Here is a 25049-nt window from a genome sequence, read left to right as displayed (position 1 = left end):
TTACAGATAGAAAGTGTTGTAATCGCGTGTCTGTAACATGCACATGGACATACACAAGAAAACTACATGCTTTCTCATTCTCATACGTGACACATATATGTGTGAAGAAAAGGCACGTGGTAAAAGCATGCAGTAGTGATGCATCTAATTGCATCTTTATACGTATATATGTATATATAAATTAAATACAAAACAAGTAGACACAATATAAGTGAGTAGAAAGCACGTGTATTTTATTTATCGACAGGTCCGCGAGTAGTCGCCATTATTGTATGTAAGCCGAGTGTTTATGTATTTTTTCGAGGCAGCATTGACACTTAAAAATATATAACTCACGCCTAGCAGTTCTCCAGTTCTATTCTGCTTTTATTCTATTCCTGCATAAGCATAAGCTGGCTGGGCTCCGTTTCGAAATAATAAAACACGTTCGGTTTATACATTTTAAACATAGAAAGTGTATGTAAGAATGAGATGTGGTTATTGAGATAGAGTTTGAGGGGCGGGACGGGGGGAGGGAATTATATTAAACGTCAATAGCCACTCGAACGCAAAGAAACAGTAATTTATAGTTCGCAATTCCGTTGTTCTTGCTTTCGTTATTAAAGTATTTCCGTTTCAACCCTGGGTAATCTAACCGACTAATATATATTTTAGTGGTCATCGATATCACTATTATTAGTTTTTATTTTATGATAGAAATTAGTTAGTCAAAATTAGTGATGACAAACGTTTTGACAATTGATTTTATTATTATTAGCAAAAATTGTTTTGACATTGTTTAATTACTAATTATCATCATCAGTAAATATAATAATAAAATTTGAATTAAATGAGCTCACAGGACCTAAAATTTAATTTAAGATGATTATCTATATGAATAAAATGCCTTGAAAATAGCATCCCGCAAAAAACCGCAGAATTGAAAAAAAACAATAGTTCAAAATATTGATATTTTTTTTCATAGATTTTATTGTTGTAGTATTTATAATGGACAATTTTGGAGACATATTTAATAATAATAAGATACAAATTTTTTAACAATCCTGGAATATTATTACTATTTATTTACCAAAAGTTGGATGGAGTAATTAAATCAAAAAGTATTATATGCTCATTTTTCGCTTAAATTATATTACATTAGCTTGGGAATGTAACATAAAAGTAATACAAGTAGACTCGTCCTTGACCGGGTCTATCGTGTGACCGATCTTCATACGCAGCGCATCGCACAATAACCTGCACACGCGTCATCCTCGCTACCAATGAGTATAATACTACCATCTACTTCTCTCATTTCCGTTTTTTGTTACAATACCACCCCATTGTCCTGAATCGTGGAATAAAAGTTTACACTTTTGTCGCGCTCGCAAATCTTCAATTACGTTTCAATTTTTTTACTTTAAAATTTTTTTGTATACTTTTCACTAGCTCCAAATTTGTTACAAATCAAAATAATTACCTCATATTAATTATGGCAATATTATTAATTGTTAGTTTATTCAAAAATTTTCTTCTAGTTCTAGATAAATTTTTTTAATTTTGTACGTTAGTTTTTCAATAAAAGTTGCACTAAATATATAAAATATATAAGAGTATAAAATCAGAGGAGAGTTAACTTTTGAGACAATGGAGCAGTAAAGCGAGCAGCGAGGTTTTCTAGACAGGAAATTACAGGAATCACGCAGTGCAGACGATTGACAGAAAAAGTTGTTGTATTTACAAACATTTTTTTTGTTGAAAATTTTTTTGAATAATTTTTTGCACGACTCATAAAAATTTTACCATAATATATTTTTTTTTCTTTTATTTATTTATTTCATTTTTTATTTTTTAATAAATTGTTTTGTTATTTTTGTGGCACATGCGGTTATTTATTAAGCGTGAAAAATTCAAAAATTAAATAATTGATTGAGGACTCTAGAACCGAAAAATTCTTTTTTTTTTTAACCGAAAAATGAAATTATAAATTTTCAAATAAGTAATTATAAAAAAAAAAAAAATCATAATTAAGTTTCATAAAAAATCAAATAGTTATTGTGAGTCAAGTTCTTCCGAATTTTTCAAAATTTTCAAAATAACTTTTACTTAAAACAAAGTTTAAAATGAAATAAAAGATAAGTTCGATTTTATTTATTTATTGTTTAAGTACTGAAGAAGAAGACCAGTACGGAATCGAGAATAGAGAGTTTAAATGCAAGTGAGAGATTTATGCTGCTCGTGAGTGAGTACAGAGAGAATGAGCTGAATAGGAACTGGAGCTTATGCTTGTTGGAGATATATAGGAGCTAGATACGGACAAAAGAGAGGAATGATCGGAATCTCCGGCAGTAACAGGCGCAGGAGGAAGAACTTTTTTTAACAAATACTTACTCGAGATATAGATACAATGTACAATGTTGAATGTTCAATGTACAAAGTACAAACTGCAAGGGGGCGGTGGTAAAATACGCAATAGGAAGGGATGCCGCGGGCTTACTCCGGACCACACGGGAGATCCTTCTTCGCGAATAGTCGTGAGAGTTCGTGGGGGGCCCAACCTGCACTAGTTTTACTAACATTTTTCGGTTAATTTTTTTTTTTTTTTTTTTCCATTTTTAACCAAAAAAATTAAGAACCAAATGATTGGATTGTTGAAAAAATTAATTAAAATTTTTAACCTCCCCTGCAACGTGGGAACTTCCGTTCACAAAATTCGTACGGTCCCATATATATGTATGTTAAGACTTTATTCTTTATTTCCCAAGATTAATATCAAAGAATAATGACCAGCAATTACAGCAGAACAAAGTAGTATAACACGAAAAGGCTCAAAAGTTGAAGTTTTAAATTTGGTAGACTATACTCACGTATATTGAGTCAATAATTAAAAAAAAAAAAAAAAAAAATACTAATATAAATACTTAGACTAGGACTAATACTGGGACTAATGAGTGAATAAATAAATAAGTTGTCTGGTAGAACAGTAGTTGTAAGCACTCGAGCGTGAGATGCGCTTAAAACTATAAAGTCTTGTGTTATTGTATCTGTGGTGGTGTATTTACCGATCACTTATATGTGTATATATGTATTTATATGTTGGTGTGCGTGTAATAAGATTGGGTTGTATTGGTATTATATAGTCTGCAGTAAGTTAAAAGAGTAAAGAATAAATGCGAATGTAAGGTGACGGGGAATGGGGCAGGAAACGATTTGTGTTGGATCTCGTCCGGTTAAACAATAACGTGAGTCATCCTTTACATTAACTATTTAACTATAACACACTGAATTTTTATTTTTTTTTAATAATAAGAATAATATTTTCTCAATCTCATGAGCTGATGGGATACAAAAACTTCTTTAAAATAAATACCTATAAGTCTGAACTGTCTTTAAAATATCGAGTCGCGAAAAACCGTGAAATTAAAACAAAGCTAAAAACAAAGATGTATTTAGTATTGTACTGGTATGATATTAGTAAAGAGTGATTTAGTTACCTTTTTAATGATAATGATAATAAATAATCTGACTGCCGAGAAATATGAATTATAAATAAAAGTACTTTGGCATAATGATTTTTTGATTGTTTTAATTACAATATTTATAGTTTGGTTACTTTTAAAATAAATTAAAAAAATAATATTGCTATCAAAGGATCAATTATCAATAATTTTATGGACAAATATCGCGAACTCAAACTTATAAAACTATTCAAAATACTTCCAAAAACTTTACATAAAAAATAGAAAAATCGTGAAAAGCCATAAATTTTTCTCAATTTTTAATTAACTTTTTAATAATTCTGAATTTAGCTACAAAAATCCCGTTTATAATAAAATTATTTCTGTCACAAAATTTTGCTTATACTCTAAATGACATCAATGAATACTTGACATATTTTAGAAAAATTTAGATTCTCAATTTTGTAAGAAAAAAATTTTTTACTTAAATTGTTTCAATAAAATTTGGATTATCATTAATATTATTAAATTTTGGTGACCAAAACTTTAAAAATAGATAATAATAATATCGAAAGTGAGTGTAAGAGTTTTATTTAAAAATAAAATTTGCGGTCATCGTAAGATGGTTGCGGTTTTTATCCATAACACGTTTCAGAAGTAGCTGTAAGTTAACTACACACTTATAACTTACAGCTTACAACTTATAACTTGTATGTCTATACATAATACGTGTACACTTTGATCTCACTCGTTAGTTTATATTATAGATACAGATATACATATACACATATATTTCTATATATACAATATACAAAAAGGATAATACAGATGAGAGTAGAGGACCTGTAGCAAACGTCGTAATTACTCTCGGTTAGTTTGACCGCAGGGCTTAATCCTTTTTTCGAGGCTTACTTGTATTGCGGTATTGCTTCCAAGGACTATTTCGATTCCCTTTACTGTGATCGATAAAATTTTTCTACCAGACAAAATAACTCGTTGCTTGTAATTTATAATTTATAATTTTGTTTAACATTGTAATTATAATTCTTATTCATATTAATTAATTGAGTCCTTGTAGTAATGGTAATAAAGAATGTTATACTCTTCCGGTGTAAGGAGCCTTATATTCGTGACTAAAGTGACTTAGTTTATTTATCCTATCACTTTCAATGACAAATAGACGTAATAATAAATAAAAAATTAAACCGTAAGTATACAAGCTCACAAAAAGACTTCAAGGACTTGTTTTATTGCTCTCATTTATTTTTTCCATTGTCTCACTGTGTTTTTAAACGAAACAAATAAAAATACATTTGTTTTATTTGTATACTTTTTTGTCGGACAGCAATAAAATTTTTTCAAACTTGCCGAGTATATTAAACATATCTTGTTTTATATATATAAAAAAATATACTGACGACCGATAATTATTCATTTGCCGGTTAGTTCGGGGTGGGCAACGCCATCTGCTGTTAAAACTGCGGGTGATGATGCGTACCGATCTAAGTTATTTAGTCTCTCGTATGATAAAGTCACGTTGCTAATGTAAATGCTTTTTTTTCAATTATCAATTCTAATTTTAAATTCTTCTTAATTTGATCGATTGCAACAAAGAAATTTTTTTAACAACAATTTTTCAGTATGTTAGTGTTGAAACACTTGAAAGATTTTAAAAAAGTGTTTTTGAAAAAAATCATATGATCTGAATCAAAGAAACAGCTCTTTGAATTTGAGACAAAAAATTGCAATTAAGTAATTTTGATTGCAATTTTAATTTTAATATATCAGAACGAAAAAATTTTTTAAACAAAAATTTTTCTGTACGTTAGTGTTGAAAGACTTTAAAGATTCTAAAAAAGTGTTTTTGAAAAAAATCAGATGATCTAAACCGGCGAAGATTCAGCTTTTTAAATTTGAGACAAAAAATTGTAATCAAGTAATTTTAAAAAGAGTTTAACGACAATGATAAGCTTGAACAATCGCGCAGTAACCGATGACGTTTAAGGATTAGCGGATCAATTCCGGTAAATATATGACGAGTTCGGGATTCAAACCCACCACAACGAGACAAAGCCGAGTTACAGTGTCTCAGGATCAGAGTATGACGAATAGCCGCGTTATCCACGCGTATTCCGTACCCGAGTTCCCTTTGGTTGCCGGTACGCGGAGCCGAGGGTGGCTGGACTCCGACCCAAGGGGGTGGCAGATTGATCCGTCACGGAGACCGAGCACAATCACCCCCATTAGACATTATATGCTTCTCTCACTGAGTACACCATATACTCCCACATGCAAATGTTCAAATTTATTCATTTGCGAAACTAAGGAAATTTTCGAGAATTACTTCCACGTATGTGGGTTTATTAATTGCTCATGTGAAGATGTGGAAAGAAAATTTTCTGCTTTTTAGAGTAAATACCCATAAGTAAAACTTTTCAAAATTACTCAAGTATATAGTTTTTGAGAAAATTCAAAAGTAAATTAAAATTTTGATGCATAGAATTACGATCAAATCTCAAAGAGCTATTACCCAAAATCACAAAAAATAAAATCTTATTTATTGGCCTAAAAGTTAAGTCATGATCCATGGCTACAATTTTCAAAAAAATTTTTTTAATTACTTGAGTGGTTTTTTAAAATAACTCAAAAATAGATTATCCAAATTTTGAGTCCTTGGAATTAGTACCAAATTCAAATAGTTATAACTCAAAACCCAATAGGAATAGAAACTTACTTTTTTGCTCAAAAGTCAAGTCATAATTTGAGCTACTATTTCAAAAAAAAAAATTTCGAAATTCATCCAGTAGTTTTCTGAAAAATGTTACTTAAAGTAATTAACTGATTTTGACTAAAAATTGACGAAAAAATAAATTTCGTCCTCAAGCGCAGTAAATATATGAGTGTACGGTTTTCAAAAATAGTTGATTAGTTAATTAATGAATGAATGTAACAAGTGTAAATAATCGATGCGTTAGTGTTAGCGTAGAGTATATATAAAGAAGTTAGTTTCCCGCTGGCAAAACGAAACGATACGAAACGTAGAACGGCGACACGCGGCGTTGCTCACCATTTCCCGCGACCGCTGAAGCCACCCACGTTGTGCGACGCTCGTTTGTCATCCGACAAATAGCCTCTTCCAACTGCCACCGTGTGGCAACATACATGTACTCTCGAATGAATATAGATGTATAGAGGAGACTTATGTGTACGATAACGTATGCACACTCTCCCTTACATTTACTCTTACATTTACTTTGCAGCTTACATTCGGATCTCGGATGTGAGGGTTTCAACGCCTGTTTTTTTCTTAGCGGATCCTCAGCTCGTCAACAAGACTGTTTTAAAGTCCAAAATAAAATGTTGCACTGTGACACTATTTGAGTACTGCATTTATCTTACAAGTGTTAGATTATTTTATGGATCATACGGAGAAAGTGTGGGAGGTATTGCAGGTTTATAACTTCGGTGAATTTTTAATGACTGGATTTTACATAAAAAATTTGTCATTTTTTATGGTGGTTAAATTAATGATGTTCATTATTTGTATTAAATAGGTACTTCTCGAAATTTATAAGGGGTAGAAGCTTTTTTTTATGCCCAAAAGTTCAGTCATGATCCAGGCTACAATTTCTAAAAAAAAATTTTAGATTTACTCCAGTAGTTCTTTTAATAAAATCAAAAGTAAATAATTTCTAATAAGTAGGATTACGACCAAATTTTAAAGACCTATCACTAAAAATCTAAGAAGAATAGAACACTATTTTTTTGGCCAAAAGTTAAGTCGTAATCTAGGCTACAATTTTCAAAACAAGTTAAGTATTTTTTAGTAAAACTCAAAAATAAAAGTACAAAATTTTGGGTTTCTGAAATTAATAGCAAATTCAAATTGTTATTACACAGAAACTAATAAAGTTAAAAACTCTTTTTAAAGCCCAAAATTTAAGTTATAATTCAGGCTACAATTTTAAAAAAAAATTTTTCAAATCCAATTATGTATTTTTTAGTAAAACTCAAAAATAAAGGTACAAAATTTTTGGTTTCTGAAATTAATAACAAATTCAAATTGTTATTACACAGAAACTATCAAAGATAAAAACTCTTTTTATATCCCAAAAGTTAAGTTATAATTCAGGCAACAATTTAAAAAAAAAGTTTTAAAGTCTTTCAGTAGTTTTGTAAAAAAAAATTTTGCAAAGTAATTATTTCAATTGCTAAATTTGAGTATATTCTAATTCTTACGGAACAAAGGAATACGTATCATAAATAACTTGAGCAAAATTTGACTTTGAAAATAAGACAAGAAGAATAACAAGAGTAGAACGTGTGGAGATGATGAGGTTGTTAAAGTTTGCGGTGAGATGAATAAATAATAAGCTTCTGAATAAAGAAAGGAGAGGATACACTTTGGTTGGGACGTTATTACTTCTAGCGTCAGACGATGATGTATCTGGTTCAGATTGTCTCCACGAGATGGGACCACCAACCGTGAAATATGAACCACCCTCGCGGTTTAACCCCCTGAGATGTGTGGAGGCGGATCCTCGGCATCGCCACCTTTCTCGCCAGACCTTCACCCGTCCAATAATCACAACAACAATTATCATAACAGTAATAAAAACAATAATATTATTACATTATTACTCTTAACGACATTAAATCACAGCATCATATTTTGATAAATAAAATTTCGAGTTTGATTAGAGCAATTTTGGAGAACATGCAATTTCCATATATATGCGAAATATCGGGTCCATAGATCATAAAAGGGCTGGTGGCACGAGGCAGCACGTGCCTGTCCCAGATCCGGTGTTCCCTTAACTCTCAACTCGAGACCTAAAAGTCTTTCACTCTTTTATTTTGGGTAAAACTTTTTTCGACCAAGTTAAATATTCCACCCACAGATATATGACAAACCACTTGAATTAAATGCATCTTCTCGAGTTATTGTCCGGTAACCCTTCTTTATTCTCTATTCTTTATTGTGATATTATACCATTAGAAATAATGTAATGTCCTTAGGGGTTCATTTTACTTCTTTGAAATAGCTAAAATAGAAAATATAACTTTTCAAATTACATAGTAAAATATTTTTGATTTTTAAAATCAGTCTAACTATTTTATTTTTATAATTTAATTTTAAAGCTTTCGCTTTGAAAAATTTAAAAGGATTTGTTAATATTTAATAAGCTTTATTCATATTACATTTATGTTTTTTTTTTTTTAACATTTAATGATTTAATAAATATTTAGTTATATTTAATATATTAACAGATATTTTGCAAATGAAATTTATTAACATCTTACAAAAATAAAGCAGATTAATATACTTTTGATTAATTTCAAATATCATATTTGTTTTCAATATAATTATAGTAAAAAGTAACGATAGGGATGAAATTAGACTGCAAAATAGTTCACAAATAAGTTATCAATCATTAAAAATGATAGTGCAAGATAGTTTGGGCCACATATATACTCTGGTAAGATTTATGTGCTAGCGAGAAGGCGTAGCCACCTAGCAACGAAACTAAGAATTATACCAAAATTAACATTTTAGAAATATTTCAAACTTTTTTGCGCAGAAAAACCGATTTTTTTTCTGTAACATGAATACGAAAATATGTTAATATATAATGTTTTAATAGCCCTTGACAAAAATCAGATCGATAAAAAATTTTTTAGGGATCGAGATTTTTCAAACTTTCAAAGTTGAAAACTTTAAATGTTTTCTCTTAACTTGTCAGTATCATTATCAACGAACTTTAAATTTTGTTTCCATCACTAAACAATATAAGTAAACTACCAAAAAATAAATGAAAGTCTAACAAAACAGTAATTACTACTGTATTGTTAATTTTTAAATATTTATTCGGCATCTAAAGGAAGTTTCAAAAATCTTTCACGACTCCTATAAATCAAAGTTTCGACTTTAATTTTCAGAGTGTAAATTATTTTTAACCTACAAAATAATACTGACGATAAAAAATATCAATAGCAAGAAAATTCAATTTTTGACATTTTGAACTAAAAGTTCAAGTTTTAAAAATTTTGAGCAACCCCTAAAAATTTTTATCGAGGATTTTTGAAACACGATAAAATAACATATTTTCATATGACTCTCGAACAATAAAAATATTACTATTTTTCTTTCTCCAGAATAATTAATGGCAAAAAAGTAATATAATAATCTGTTGGCTTTTAAGTCCTCTAGGGATATCACTGGTTGTGCAAAGCTCGTGTGTTGTGACATTTAACATTTCCCGGGGGAGCTCTGCTCGTACGTCCTACCCGTGAGTTAGTTTTCATCCTTGGCGAGTCGGTTATCATTCTCGAGCCATTCTCTTATACTCTTTATATGTACTCTAGGATACGTGATGACATTACCTATAAACGGACTAAGGTATTCATATGTCATTTATTCTTTCATTTTATTCGGACAGCAAATTTAGTCCAGCTCAACTTCAGTCCCAGGAGTCTATTTTAAACTTTTTAACCCCCATAATTACGCGGTTAATTCCAACAACTCACTATGTACTCGGCTACTTGTCTTCAGTCTTTTGTCCTGCTAATTTACGCGACTTTAACATTGTTACTACTTAAAAGATCTACAAGCCAAGTCTTGAGTTTAAATTTATTTTTGTATCCAGTACCCAGATGTGTCCAAGTTCTGCTCGCCCTGTCTGTTTCTGCTGAGTAACAACCGACCTTTCATGTCTTAGTCTTAGGTTTACGAGTCAGATTAATTACTCTGAAAAAAAAAAAAAAAATATTTTTTCTGTAACCACTGTTTTTATTTAAAAAAAAAATCATATAATTTAATTAAAATCTACTATAATTTGTATCAAATTTTAATTATGGGGTCAAATTTTGATGTTGTCATCGAGATTTTAATAAGTTGACTTTTCTTATGCTTGATGGCTACTGTCTCGCTACTAGAAAGTTACTTTTCATAATTAAATACTGATAATTACAAAATATTGGATACTCAAAATGACTTCAGTGCAAAGATCTTTTCGGCTGAGAATTTAATTTCCTACGTGATGATTTTGGATTTATAATATTTAACCCAAAATATTCATTTTAAACTTTTTTTAACACCTGATACAATGAATCCACTTGAAATTTAATTTACAATTCAATTTTTGGTTAAATGATGAGACAATATGAAAAAATAATAACATCTAGAACAATTAAAAATGCTTACGATCGAATTTTGAATTCAAATTTTAGATCATTGATAAGAGATACAGTAAAATTGATAAGAATTTTTCTTGTCGAAAATTAAATAAACGCTTAAAATTAAAATTATAAATTATAAGACATTTATTACGATAATTAATGTACTGCGATGAATTTTATCTAAAATTTCGTAAAAAATTAAAAGTAATTCCAATTTTCCATAACTTAGACCCAGAACCGTAAAATAAAAATCCAAAGTTTGAGGTATTATGGATAGAAATTGAGTGGGTAAGCGAATAATAAGGGAAGACAAAAAAGCACGAAGCATCCCGGTGAACGAAGTCTACACGGAAAGTTACTGAGGTTGGGGGTGAAGCTGCGACGTTAGAAGTTAAGAGAGACTAGAAGGAGGAGGAAGGGAGATGAGGGTGAAATTCGCGTCAAGAAGGGGGGGGGTGCAAGGGTGCAGGGTATAAGAGTATAAAAGTCACGGGGAAGGACTTGAATTGATTGCTTTCATTACGCAAAAAAAGTCCGCCCTCCTCGAACACTGTATAAATGTATATAATATATATTTTTAACTTGCCGCAGAATAAGTAACCGTGCTATTTACATCAGAGATCTCGTAACTTATCTGACTATATATGGATTATATTTTAACTCATACTTATACTTGTATTTTTTTATTTCTCCTTCTTCTACTTTATATAGAGGAAAATAATGTCGCTGGGTAAATCTTCCGACGGGGATTGCACACTCTCGAGTTCAACTCTCCAAGACATTAGCGAACTAAGATAATTGTGTTCCGTCGGCAAACTCTGAGCTGAGAGAGTCTTAAACGAGAGGACTTTTTGTTGCTGATCATAAAGAAATCGTTCGTTTAAAATAATAAATTTAATTCTCCGTTTATTACACAAAGATTCATTGTTTAGTATGGAGATAATCAAATTTTGTTTTTGGACTTTTATTAATGGATTTTTGAGAACAATGTTTATTTGGAATCTTGAATTACTAATTTTTTATACTTTTTGTTGGAGTTTATTTGGAAGATTTTTTAGAACTGAAATACAACCTTTTGTTGACTTGATGATCAAAAATTTTTGAATATTAGTAATTTTAAAGCTTCTGTAACTTCAATTAAAATTTAAATTTTATGACCGAAAAAATTTTTTATAAAGTTCAAAGCTTCGATTTTAAAAATCTTGACAGCAATTTAACATAAAAAATTTTTTACAATTGATAAAAAAAATTTTATCGCTATAATGATCAAAAACATTTTGAATCATTGTAACTATAAAATCTGCTGTAACTTTGTTTCACATTCGAGTATCGTTATCAAATAAATTTTTATTTCAAGCTTAAATCTTCTCCTCTCAAGTCTTTAAATCAAATTCGACAAAAAATGTTTTTTCTAATCAAAAAATCTCAAAAGAACCTTCCAAAATTTGGATTTTAATCTTCCGATGATAACCCAAAACAAATATTTTTTTTGAATATTCAAACTAAGTAAAAAAGATTTTTAGAAGATAATCTTGTAAAAATTAAATGATGCAATTTAGTGGGCATCCTCTCGAACAGTTGGACTCTTCGATCTTCCGTCCTGTATGACAAATGAGATTAATGCCGCGGCAGGATTAGGAAGGATAGCATATAAGATATAGCTTGAGAGGGAGGAGGGTGGTGCTTGTAGATGGAGGTCGAAAGCACTGATTAGGTAGCTGTACGAGGCTTGATGTATCCCAGTCTGTGATCGATGCACCCAGAGTAGAGAGCTTCACTCGCGGTTGAGCTACCGACCTCATCTGCATCTGCCTGATGTCACTCTGTGTCGGCCACTCTCTATATCTCCTCTGCTCCCATTTCACCCTGCAGACGATCAAAAGCTCTTATATATATATATATACATATAGACATATACATATGTGAAGCTCTGTCCTCGACCTCGTGAATCCATATGTTGGATAGAGGGTCGATCCTAGGTCCCACACAGCGCAATCATGTCAGGACATATTGCCCGTCAACGCCGAGCCAGCGGCTCGTTCGTTTACGCAAATTATATGCCAAAGTGTAATCTCGCGAGAGATCCTTTATCCTCTCATGGGTAGATTAAGCCGTGCTCTCATCATCTTGACACATCATCAACTTTGTTATATACATCATATATTATATATTATACCTCATATACATATCATACTTTATTTAATTCTGAAAAATTGTTTCAATAATTTTAACGCGCTGACAACTCTATTCAATTTTTCTTCCGTGTCAAAGGCTCTTTATTGAGTTCAAGTCTTCAGATTTAAGTAAAGAAAATTATTGTACGAAATTTTACTACAAAATCTTTAAATCAAAGCTTTGGGCTTCAAAATAAAATTTTTTAGGTCATGATATTCAAATTTGAAGTAAAATTACAAAAGATAAAAAATTGATTAAAATTTTGAGGATCGTTCTTAGTCATAAAATGATCTATATTAATTAGGATAATTTTTTTGGTAGATTTTGATCTAAAGACGAAAGTAGAAGCTTTGAGCTTTAAACCAATTTTATTTTATCTCAAAATTTAAATTTGAACCTGTTGTGAAACCTTTTATAGTCATAAAAATTAAAAATTTTTTATAATTATAGCGATAAAATGTTCTACATTAAATTCATCACTAAATTCAAATTGGAATTAGAGTTATTGGAACTAAAGCTTTTAAATAATGATGATCAAAAATTTTTTATTATCACAACAATAGAGTATTTTATGTTAATTGTAAAAATTTTTTCGATTTCAAGTCCTCAAAGTAGTAGCTTTAATCGTTTTAAAAATATTTTTTGACGACGAAATTTACATTTGAACCAAATCTACTGAGTCTTATCTATTAACTGTAATAAAAAAAATAAAACCAATACACCAACAATTGAAAGATCAACATAAACGTATGCACAATATGTACAATAGGCCACCGCAGCATCCGGAAACGGCAATACCTGAGCATTATTCCCTGTTTCTCGGATATCTAGTGTCATTGCATGAACATAAGAAAGCGCAGTAGGCGTAAAGTCTTAATTAAAAAAGGAAAAAAATAAATAAAACGAGAAGCGAATGTTACTCACCCAGATACAGATACAGATACAATATGATGTTAGGCATGAATGTAAAAGTAGAGTATTGAATGTACTTGGATTGCAATGTAAGGTGGCCCTTGTGAGATTTGCGAGCTGTCATCGGTCCCACCAACACTCCCTTGACCGCACCTTCCGGCAACTTCTTGCTCTCACACATAACACTCTTTCACTTTTTTACTCTTTAACATAAAATATTTGCCAATTTCCCAAGTTGAGATTGAGATGGGGGTAGTTCTTGTTTTGATTCAACGTCTTCGTTAGTAAAACTCCCAACACCCGCGATGATAATACTGTGTTCAGTGCTCTTCTCCGATCTCGCTATAACGTATCGTAATCAGTATCGTAATTAGGTGTGTCAGGGCTCGGTGCGTAGCTACGTGCATCGCTACTTCGCGTCAACCATCACAATTAATTCCTCTCGACTAGTTGAACATTATATTGAAATAAGTGAATTAAAACCATCTGTGACTTTGTGCGATTTTAATTTGTTTATGTAAATTTTTTTTTTTTTTTCATTAGTGACCAAATTTGATGATTTTTGTTGTTTAGAATAAAAAATTCTAATTTATTGATTAGGAATTCTTTTTAACACAATACAAAATTCAATATTTATGAAAATTAAATTATAAAATACATTTGAGCTTTTATATGAAGGAATTTTAGGTATCAATTGTTTTTTTTTTTTGATAAATATATTATCAATAATTTTGATTTTAAATACAATTTCAATAAAATTAAAAAAAAAAAATTTATAAATTTGAATTTTCAAATTAAAAATTGAAAAATTTTTATTAATTAATGCTTGAATATTAAAATTTCTTAAAAAAATTGAACTTTTTATATAAGTCGTTTTTGTGCTTGATTTTTTTTTCTCCATATAACATTGTTAATACATTTTTTTTTATTAGAATTTCGATTTCGTTCAAAAATTATTGTTCAAAAATTTTTTATCATTAGTACATGAATAAAAATGGTTCCACCATAAATGAATGAATTTTTTGATAACATTTTTTTAATCATTATTTTTCTAGTAAGAATTTTAATTTCATTAAAAATAATTTTTAAACGTAAAAATTCTTTACAATATTCCTCATGAAAATAAAATAAAAACACAATCTCTTAACATAAATTAATGAGTTCAACTTGAATTTTCTTTTTTATACAATATTCTCAATAATATATTTTAAATTAAAACTTTGTCACTAAAAAAAACTAGCCTTACGCTTACGAGTTTCAAAAATTCTTCATAATACTAAAAAAAATTAGCTCTTAAAATAAATTAAAATTCCTAACTTTCTTCACCGAAATTAAACTAGAAAAAAAAAATTGAATTACTTCAGATCTCCATTTCCTACCACGGAGACAAAATTAAAAATCTAGTGATATGTAAATAACCGTTAACATAAAATAGTAAAAGTAAAAAGTAAAGCTAAATAAAAGATCAGTAAGCTAAAGGGGATATTCATGAATAACCATCGAGCTCACGGCTCCGCGTGATTTCGCGTGGGACTCTTGGCGGTATACCAGCTGGCTCGCGTTTATTCCTTAACCTTTGGCTTGAACTTAATCCTGGATAGCGATGGTATACCTAAGGACTTAATATCTCAACTCAGTGCAACTTGTACAGCCTCCGATACAGAGACCAGACCAGAGTCGAATAGAGTACAGAGTAAAGAGTAGAGTACATAACATAACTATAACGATGTTATCCCGCTCTTACGACGCTCTCCCGTTGGCATGACGACCCCTTGACGCCGCCCCTATCTCTTCGTCACGTGACACCCCCTCGACCAAACAATCCGCGGGGATTTCGGATGCTGGGCGCCAGAAGAGGGTTGCTGGGCGTGCCCGCGGATCTTATTTTATCAGTGGGGATGAAAACTGGCACAATATCAACTACGCGACAAGAAGTCGCTGAAAGTCACGTGCCAACGACGCTTAGCTTAAGCTTCCATGCTTCACTCGCTAAAGAGACCGTTCTGTCATCGGTTTTGACTTTTCAAATTTTTATTTAATTAAAAATCATTTTTCGTGCGTTTTTAATAGATTGTGAATTTTTTAGTGCAACTTTGGATTTTTTCTGTGATAAACAAAACTGTACAATTTTGAAAAAAAAAAAATAAATAAATAAATAAATAAATAATTGTGATATCTAAATTGAAGTTTTGTGAAATTTTATTTGGGATGAAAAGTGTGACAATGAAGAGTGGAGAGTAAGAGAGATAAATTTAGCCGAAAAAGTGTCAATGTCACGGATAATACGGTTCAGTTATAATAATGTGAGCCAGATGCCGATCGGGACCGGGAGCCACCCGCGGTCACTTACAATGACCCTGATGATCGTCTTTGGACGGTAGACCTTCCCTAAGGGAAAGGACTTGTTGTTCTTCTTTTGAAAATTCGAGTTCGATTGAGAAAAGTTTGAGATACCTTTCGTGTAGAGTTGGAGATTTGGGATTAAAGGCTCAGCGACGGCCGACGGCTGAAGATGGATCTCAGCACTGCGTATAGATATAATCAGAATATGATGGAGTATTACACTTGTAAGCTATTTTTAGTTGTTGTCTTTGTTTTGAAAGGAAAAGAATTAAAATGTTGAAGGTGATCAGAAATTTTTTTGGTCGGTATGAAAATAAGCTGATTAAAATTTATTACAAAGAACTTTTTTGGTAGAATTAAATCCAGGAACTAGAAATTAGAACACTTAAGCTTGATAGTAAAATTTGAACCGAAGTTACCGAAACTTTAAAATTAATTTAATGATCAAAATATTTTTTGGTCACTAAAGCGATGAAAAGTTCTGCATTGACTGTAGAAAATTTTTTTGAGTGAAATTCGATCTTAAAGCTTAAAAATAAAAGCTGTAAACTTCAAATCAAAATTTTTTTGGTACTGACATTCAAATTCAAACCAAAGTTATAGAAAATTGAGGATTAAATAACGATCAAAAATTCTTTTAAACATTACAGCGATAAAATGTTCTGTATTGATTGTAAAAAATTTTTTCGGTAAAAATTGATTTAAAAACTTGAAAATAGAAGATTCAAGCTTTAAAAAAAATTTTTTTTGGTCTTGAAATTCAAATTTAACTCCAAAAGAATCAAAATTGATATAATAATTCATAACTAATTTTGAACATTACAATAATAGATTGTTTTCTACTGATTGTAGAGAATGTTTAGGTGGAATTTGATTTAAAGGCTTGAAAACAGAAGCTTTGAGCTTGAAAATGAAATTTTTTTGATTAAGATATTAAAATTTGAACCAATATTATCAAAGTTTTTTTATTCATGATAATGAAAAATTTTTTAAAAATATTATTGCAATAAAATGTTATAACTTAAGTCTGAAAAATTGTTGGGTAAAATTTGATTTTATAACTTCAGATTTGATACTAAAATCAATTAACTAATTAATCAAAGTTACAAGAACATTAAATTTCATATAATAATCAAAATTTTCTAATCATTATAGCGATAAAATGTTTTGTATTAATTTTAAAAATTTTTTTGATAGAATTTGATTGGTATATTTAAAAGTAATGGATCAAGCTTTAGAAAAACTTGGTTTTGGTCTCAAAATTCAAATTTGAAAAAATTTTCAGGTAAAAAGTTACCAAACATTCTGCATCAAAACTACGGTTTAAAAAATTTACAAAAACTTTCCAGTAAAAAATTCAAAACTGCAAACATCAAAGTTTTAAATACAAATCATAAAATTTTTAAAAACCGTTAATTTTGAACTTCAATTTAGATGTAAAAGATTTCCCTTCAAGCCATCACTGTGCAGTCCCACCAAAATTTTGATCAATTCAAATTCTAAAGCTCAACAATTCCAAAAATATATACTTCAAAACTATACTTCAAAAATATATCTTCAAAACTAAAAATTTGGTACGGAAGTAGTTCTTACAGTTGGGCGCGCAGCCAGGTGACCTTATTCACGATAAAACTTTTCATGCGATCGATCTCTACTCGCTTTCCAAACTCTCAAGAAAAAGGAACTTTCTACCTTGACTTATAAATTTCTCTAAAAACCAAAATCAGAATCAGAGGTCAGTATCTGAATCTGAAAAGCGTCGCATTGTTTATATTAGCGGGTAAAAAGACATAATAACGAGGAAGGTGATTGCAATAATAAGGGTCGTAATGCAGCTCGACCACCGGTGCGGTAGTACCTCAACCCTCTATTGCCTTTGCTGGAGCTCATACTGACCATATAGCTTCTACTAACTCCTCTTTACATATATATACGTATATCGGTACATGTACTCGTATATAGTTGTGGTCAGCAGGCGTGACGGCGCGTAGGGTATACCCAAGTGCTTGCAGTGCTGTTACGTTTCTCTCATAGTACATACTACATATAACTTACCCACTCATGTACCCACACACATACGACATTAATATACTAGATATATTAACTAGCACTCAGAGAATCAGAGGAGTACAAAATCCCTACAGATCCAAGCCATCCAACGTCCCCTCAACTACCGGTTACGCCACGGGGCTCCTGCTATAAACACACGACGCCAATTGATTTGTTACTAACGGATGTCACGATCGTTTCTGGTAATCATCATCACGATATCGTCCACAAAATCATCTTTATTCTCTTTGTCTTCGATTTTATTCAAATCCGAAAGGAAATTACCTATTTTTATACTCTGAGGTAAAGTGTTGATTTTGAGGGAAGATGCTGTATAAATTTTTCCGTTTTTTAATAGTAATCACCAGAAATTAGTTTTTTAGACCAAATTTACTTTAATAGATTTATTTCCAAGTTGAAAACACTAGATGAGACATTTATTGAATTTTACTACCATTAAAAGCGACAATCTATTCCAAAACCTTCATTTCTCTTAACAAGGAACATCAGATATCAATTTTTTGTGTTAAGTATTCACTAAATTCATGATAAGAATAAAAGCTTAAAATCAACAAATTTATTTACTGTCACAATTTTAAATAATAATACAGCATAAAACCATCAAATACCAATTCTTTGCCCAAATTCGAATGCCATAAAGTTAATTTGATGATATGAACCTAAAAAACTACAGATTTATTGATCATTGTCACAACACCTAGTGACGATGCATCATAGAACTTTTTTTTCTACCCAAAATCAACGTCAGATGTCAATCTTTAATGACAAATTTCATTCATTAGACTGGTATTTATTAAATATAAAACTTTTAAGTTATAAAAAATTATTGCCCTTGATTACAATTTTAAGTGACAAAACAGTACTAAATCTTCATTACTCATCCAAGAATCATTACCAATTATGAATTTTTTTTTTAATTTCATTAAATAGACTTCTTTTAAACCTAAAAATATCAAATGCAACAAATTTTTTTATTTCTATGACAATTAAAAGTGACGATTCAGTCCAAAACTTTCATTGCACCCAACCACTATCTTCAGAAATCAATTTTTTCTATAAAATCTAATTCACTAGAATTCCATTAAACATAAACATGTTAAATAAAACAGACCCGCTGACTTTTATCACATTTCCAAGTGACGATGCCGTACAAACCCAATACTTCTGATCATAATTACAATAACTACCAAATATTAATCTTTTAAACGAATAGAAATGTAATTCGATAGTCTTTTCTGGAGCGACAAGTTAAATAAACCAGAATGTCGTTGTGAAATAATCGAAATTGCAGGCCGAGGGACATGTGTCGTTACAGCCCCCCCATTACGGGATTAGATATTAAATTGCTGACTCGTGTGAACTTTGACGTTATTTAGTAGTTAATTATAACTATCAGATAGGCTTATACTATCAATAATAATAATAATAATAATAATAATAATAATAATAATAATAATAATAATAAAAAATAATAATTTGGTTTTGTTGAATTACAGGTCATGGAGGTGTAAATCAATTGGGAGGAGTCTTCGTCAATGGAAGACCGCTGCCGGATGTAGTCAGGCAGAGGATTGTGGAACTTGCCCACAGCGGTGTTAGACCGTGTGACATTTCCAGACAACTCAGGGTATCTCATGGCTGTGTATCCAAGATACTGTCAAGGTAAAAAATCCCCTTTTAAATAGCCCGGTTACCAGTACAGGTATCTGTTACTGCGAGAAACACAACACTTGTAAGAATGTAAATACGCGACTCGGTTTTTTATTTCATCGGATATAATATTGTAAACAATGGAAACTGTACACGGAAAAAAAATTGTAGGAAAAATAACAATTGTCACATCGTAATCCAGGACCAGACTTTTAATACAATTTCTTTGATAATTTTACATTTTAAAATTAACAATATTCTATCGCAAAAATCCTTATAAAAGTAATAAATATCCGAATTTTGACGATGTGACTCCATAAATTTCAAAATATGAAATTATCAAAGTGACCGTATTGAAAATCTAGTCCTGGAATACGATGTTACAATTGTAAATTTTTCTACAATTTTTTTTCGGTGTATGACACTTTTTCCTCCCTCCAAGATGTTATTATTTAAATCTATATAATGTAGTGAATAAGGAAAGATTTCTCTCTAGCGTATTTACATGATAAATCCGATTTTTTAGTTAAATTTAGAATTATTAAAAAGGTGACCAGAATTTTCCTATTAAATTATTACTAAAGATTTTGAGGTTTTTTTTTTTTAATTCAGTAGTTTATCGCGCCTCGATATTTTCAAGACAATCTAGAGAAGTGAAAATTCATTTTAAAAGAAATTTTGTCTCCCGTATGCTCATGCGATTCACAATTTATTATTATTATCAAAAATTTTTCTGAATAATAACAATAATGAAAATATAATTATTATTATCGTATTTAATTATTTTTTTCGCATAAGAAAACACCAGGATAAAATAGATGACAGCTTGAAACCGGAAAGAAGGTCCTGGGGTAGTCAATGTGCTTTTCATGTTTTTTCCATCTCGACCTCTGCTCTAGCATCCGCCATTGCGAGGCTCCACACCATACAATATTTAATAAACGATTTTTATTATTTAAATTAATAATATATACATATAGATATTCTGAAAAGCTCCGGATTTAATTATTAAATACTTGGATAAATAAAATAGCCAACGGGCGAGCATTGTTCCCTTATAATTGAATTCCGGACAGCTTTCTTTTGTCCCAGATCGGCATTATCAATTTTCAATGAAAAATATTCGCATACACAATATCCGCACTTCCATTTATCCATTCACACGGAATCGATACATCGAGCGTAGGGCACCAATATTAAACCTTTCAATCAACAAGAAGTATGTATGAATAATTATTATGCTTTTTGTTTTATTTTAGACTTGCGCTGAAAAACCGCAAGTACACATGTCGCGGTAAGAAGACCAACAACCCGTTAACGCTTAGTTTATTACGCAGCCACGTATCGCTAAAACACCACCAACCAAAGAGTTTTAAGATTATTCTGAGAGCTATGGATTTTGCTAATAATAATTTGATATTGAATAAATCATTCGATAATGAATAATAAACAAAAAAAAAAAAACAGAAAAAAATTTTGTTAATTCGAATTCTTTTTTTATGATTTCAAGAACTTTAATTTTCTGTTTCTATGAAAGTAAGAATTTTAAACATTTTTCGGAATATGTTGGAGTAAAAATTTTCGTTCTTTATTTATTTTTTTTAATTAGAAAAAAACCAGTGGCTTTAAAAAAAATATTCTTTCCAAAATAGAAATTATATTTTAAGGCGTAATGTCTTGATTCAAGAAGTTAAAACTCATTTTCTACGCTTTTTGTAAATAAAACAAAGATAATTATTATTTATTATTAGAAATTAATTCTTGGTTTCATCGCTTGGTGGCTATGCCTTCTCGCTTTCAGAAAAATCTAATCAGAGTATATATAAGAGATAAATTTTATTTTGGCGATAAAATATATTCTTAAAGAACTATTTTACATGAACCTTATAATCAAGTGTTTTTGAAATCGAATTTAAAGTAATTTATTAATTTCTGAGTAATATTTTGTCGAAAATACCTTTCTTAAATCAACTAATTTTTTTCCGTGTATTTTTGCCATAAATAAATAATAAGAAAAGAGTAATGTAATGGCAATAGCAGCGGTAGTAGCAAATAGAGCAAATAGTTGTTTAACAGGAGGATAATGAATGCCTGGAAATAATAAAGCCTCACATTTATCAAGCTGAGAGGCAGGAGAGTACAGTATGTACGGCGACCCACAACCAAACCATTATTGCCGGGTTAGCGTAATTGAATTTAAGCACCAGCGAAGATATTATTTAACTAATTAGACACAGAGGTCTCGTTGACTGGGTGGCCCGACGGGAGACGGCAGATTAGATCAACGAGTGAGGGGTCTAGTCTAGACTCATCTCATCAGTAGCTCCTCACCACTTAGTCTTGAGTGTCTTCAATGTCTTCTTCGAATTAATTCCTCCTGATAATTCATTTATATTATCCTTTGTTTCAGGTATTACGAAACTGGGAGCTTCAAGGCAGGTGTGATAGGCGGCTCGAAGCCAAAGGTCGCGACTCCGCCGGTCGTCGATGCAATCGCCAATTACAAGAGGGACAATCCGACTATGTTTGCCTGGGAGATTAGGGACAGATTGCTAGCGGAAGGAATTTGCTCGCAGGACAATGTGCCATCGGTGTCTTCGATCAATCGGTGAGTTTAAATTATTATTGTTTTTTTAAACTTCTCTAAATAATATTTTTTATTTGCGAAACTTTGTTGAGTTTTTGAATTTCAATTGCTCAAGCTGAAAATATCAGTTTGAGTTTAAATTTTGGCTGGAAGGCAAGTGATGCGGATGAAATCATGAGGACCATTTTTGTAGAAAATAAAATTTCCTACAAAAAGGTATCTTATAATTTTTTTGTATTTTTAGAATTTAACCCAAATTTTTAAGATTTAATAATTTGGTATTGATTCTTTGACAAAAACAGAATCTAGACTTCTTTAGTTTTTTATTCGATGATTTTGAATTACTTTGATTATTCGATAATGACTTTATAATAACTTATATCAAACAAAATTTAATTGAAAACCGGAATTAGTATCAGCAATGACATATAAGCAAATTTGCGTGAGCGTCCATTAACACCTACAACCACAAATTCGCCTGATATTTAATTACCTGACAATTTGATTCTGTCGATGAGAATGTAGATAAGCGGCACTTGAGGGAGCATCAGACGGAGGGAAAAAGTGGTAGATAAACCGTGGATAAAACTAAAGCTGTAAGTAGCGACTGATTAAATCTGGGACATATGGGAGTGAATCAATGAAGGCCTCTAATCCCTCGAATGATACAACCAGCCCGAATGGTACAATAACAACTACAAAAGTACTATACAGTGGATCTATTAAGTGCTTGGACTCTTATAGCCGTACCTTGGCCCCTCGGGGCGAGTTGTTCAGTTTGTGTGGTGCTGATACGCTGTAATACTGTCCCACGAGAGCATCACACCCTCTCGATTTTACTAACATGCCCGAGAGCATCCTTGCCCACCCCACTGACGTAAAAACACTTGAATTAATCGGGGGATTCCCTTAGGAACCTGCTAAAGGTCAATGGGACTGCATCAGCTTAATAGGGTACCAATACTAAAATAAATTTACTAGTTCTAGCTCTAACTGGGAACTAACACCGAGATTATCAAGCCGAAGAAGCGATAACTAATCACTCCCTCGATCACCAAAGCATATGTCGAGTTCTTTAAGGGGTTAGGCGCGTTTACAATACCGGAAAAAAAAATTTTTTAATCATTTTTTCTGCAGAGGTTTTACGAAATTATCAAATCCAAAAAAACTGAGTTAAATACTAAAAATACCAAAAAATCATAAGAGACTTTTTTTGTAAGAAATTTTATTTTTTGTTAAAATGGTCCTCATCAATTTTCACGTATTTTTTATCTTCCAACCAGAATTAGAACTCAAATTAATATCTTCAATTTGAATAATGGAAATCCAAAAATCCAAAAATATTCCCTTAATACCATTTATTATCTAATAATTTATCTAAAGAATTATTAAAATGTAATAATAATTTCGATTAAAATTTTAGTTCTAAATTTAATAAATCGGAATTATTAATCCTTGAATCGATTAGTGAAAAAAATTAGTTATAAAAATTGTTTAAAAATTAGAGACTAACCTTACCAGCCATTTTTCCAAAAATCTTATTTATCGCATTCATAAATACACTTTTGATGAAAAGGCGTTGAAAGTTATTCAGCTTGAGCCCTAATTTTGTTTCACACGCTGCGATTAGGCTTTAAGAATGTCCATATAACTTTTAAAAGTACTAATCCGATTAACATCAAATTTTCTGTTTCTATATTTAAATACATCTAAATTATCCAAATAAAGTAAAGAAATGACTTTACAAAAATGAAGCAGAAGAGAAAAGGTTCAATAAAATAATAATAATGGGTATCTTGAAAATGATCGGGGATGATCGGTATCAGGATCTCGGAGAAACAAGTTTTAAAGAGCAGCATCGAGTGTAACATGATTGTTGGTGAATTGAGTGTGAACAAGGAAATAATTCGGATAAGGATAATTCACGTTTATTTGCGTGGATCACTTGTTGAGATAGATGAGGAGATGCTTCAGTTGCAGGTTACGCGTGATGCCCTGAACAAATTCTCTTCTTGTCTCGCCTCCTCGCTACAGATACACCACCTAACACGTACTTTACCGAGAGGAGGGAAGGGAATGTTGAGAATAAGAGCTCCAAGCAATCCCTGATGCCACGATTGCAGAGGGTGGCTTGTTGCTTGAGTAACTTTACCTTCTTCTTCTCTTCTTCTTGTTTCTTTCCTCTGGCTTTGCCTCCCGACCCACAGCAATCCAGATGCTGGAGGTATTGATCTCAAATCCGGCTGAAAGGAGATCGCCTGGAAAAAAGTTAGCCTTTGGATACTTACCTATCTACTTGCTGGATACCTAAGCTAACTTACCTTCACCCATCTAAAGACGTGCGCTGACTTTTATCGGTGCTTGTTTTTCTTTTGGTCCCTGAGATAAAGATATAAAACAGGAATGTGTTGGAAGATCAAACTTTTGATGGATGATCATCGTCTTGCTCAGAAGACAGCTATGTAATAAAGATGATGATAATGAAGAATCATCATTCAGGTGCAGAAATAAATAAGCAGTTTTTGATTTATAAAATATTGAAAAAAAAAGGACTTGAGTAAAAAAAAGTATTCTCTGGAAAACATCACACAAAAAGTAAGTCAAAAGTTTGCCGAATTTTCAGTTGGTACAATCTCTTTTCGTGGCAATGTTCACAAATGATATTACTAAATTGTTTCGATAATACCAACAATCTT

At 31.0% G+C, this 25049-nt stretch overlaps 1 protein-coding gene across 3 annotated transcripts in view; it reads left to right on the top strand.

The window, feature by feature from the left end:
- Sv (paired box protein shaven) overlaps positions 1–25049 on the top strand; it is an 89143-nt gene that overhangs the window by 43532 nt on the left and 20562 nt on the right. For 2 of the 3 annotated variants that reach the window (XM_074252790.1, XM_074252792.1), the window contains exons 4-5: positions 19613–19778; positions 22177–22374. In XM_074252790.1, coding sequence (XP_074108891.1) covers positions 19613–19778; positions 22177–22374 — 364 coding nt within the window. Of the gene's footprint in view, positions 1–14938; positions 16271–19612; positions 19779–22176; positions 22375–25049 lie in introns of those variants that run through there. The other variant, XM_074252791.1, reaches the window with a different exon arrangement.

Source organism: Cotesia typhae, unplaced genomic scaffold (assembly GCF_013202065.1).
Source record: "Cotesia typhae breed Kobodo isofemale line unplaced genomic scaffold, CoteBio_Ctyphae scaffold_121, whole genome shotgun sequence".
Lineage (NCBI taxonomy): Eukaryota > Metazoa > Arthropoda > Insecta > Hymenoptera > Braconidae > Cotesia > Cotesia typhae.
The sequence above is the reverse complement of the archived record's forward strand: the minus strand, read 5'-3'. Positions and strand labels throughout refer to the sequence as shown.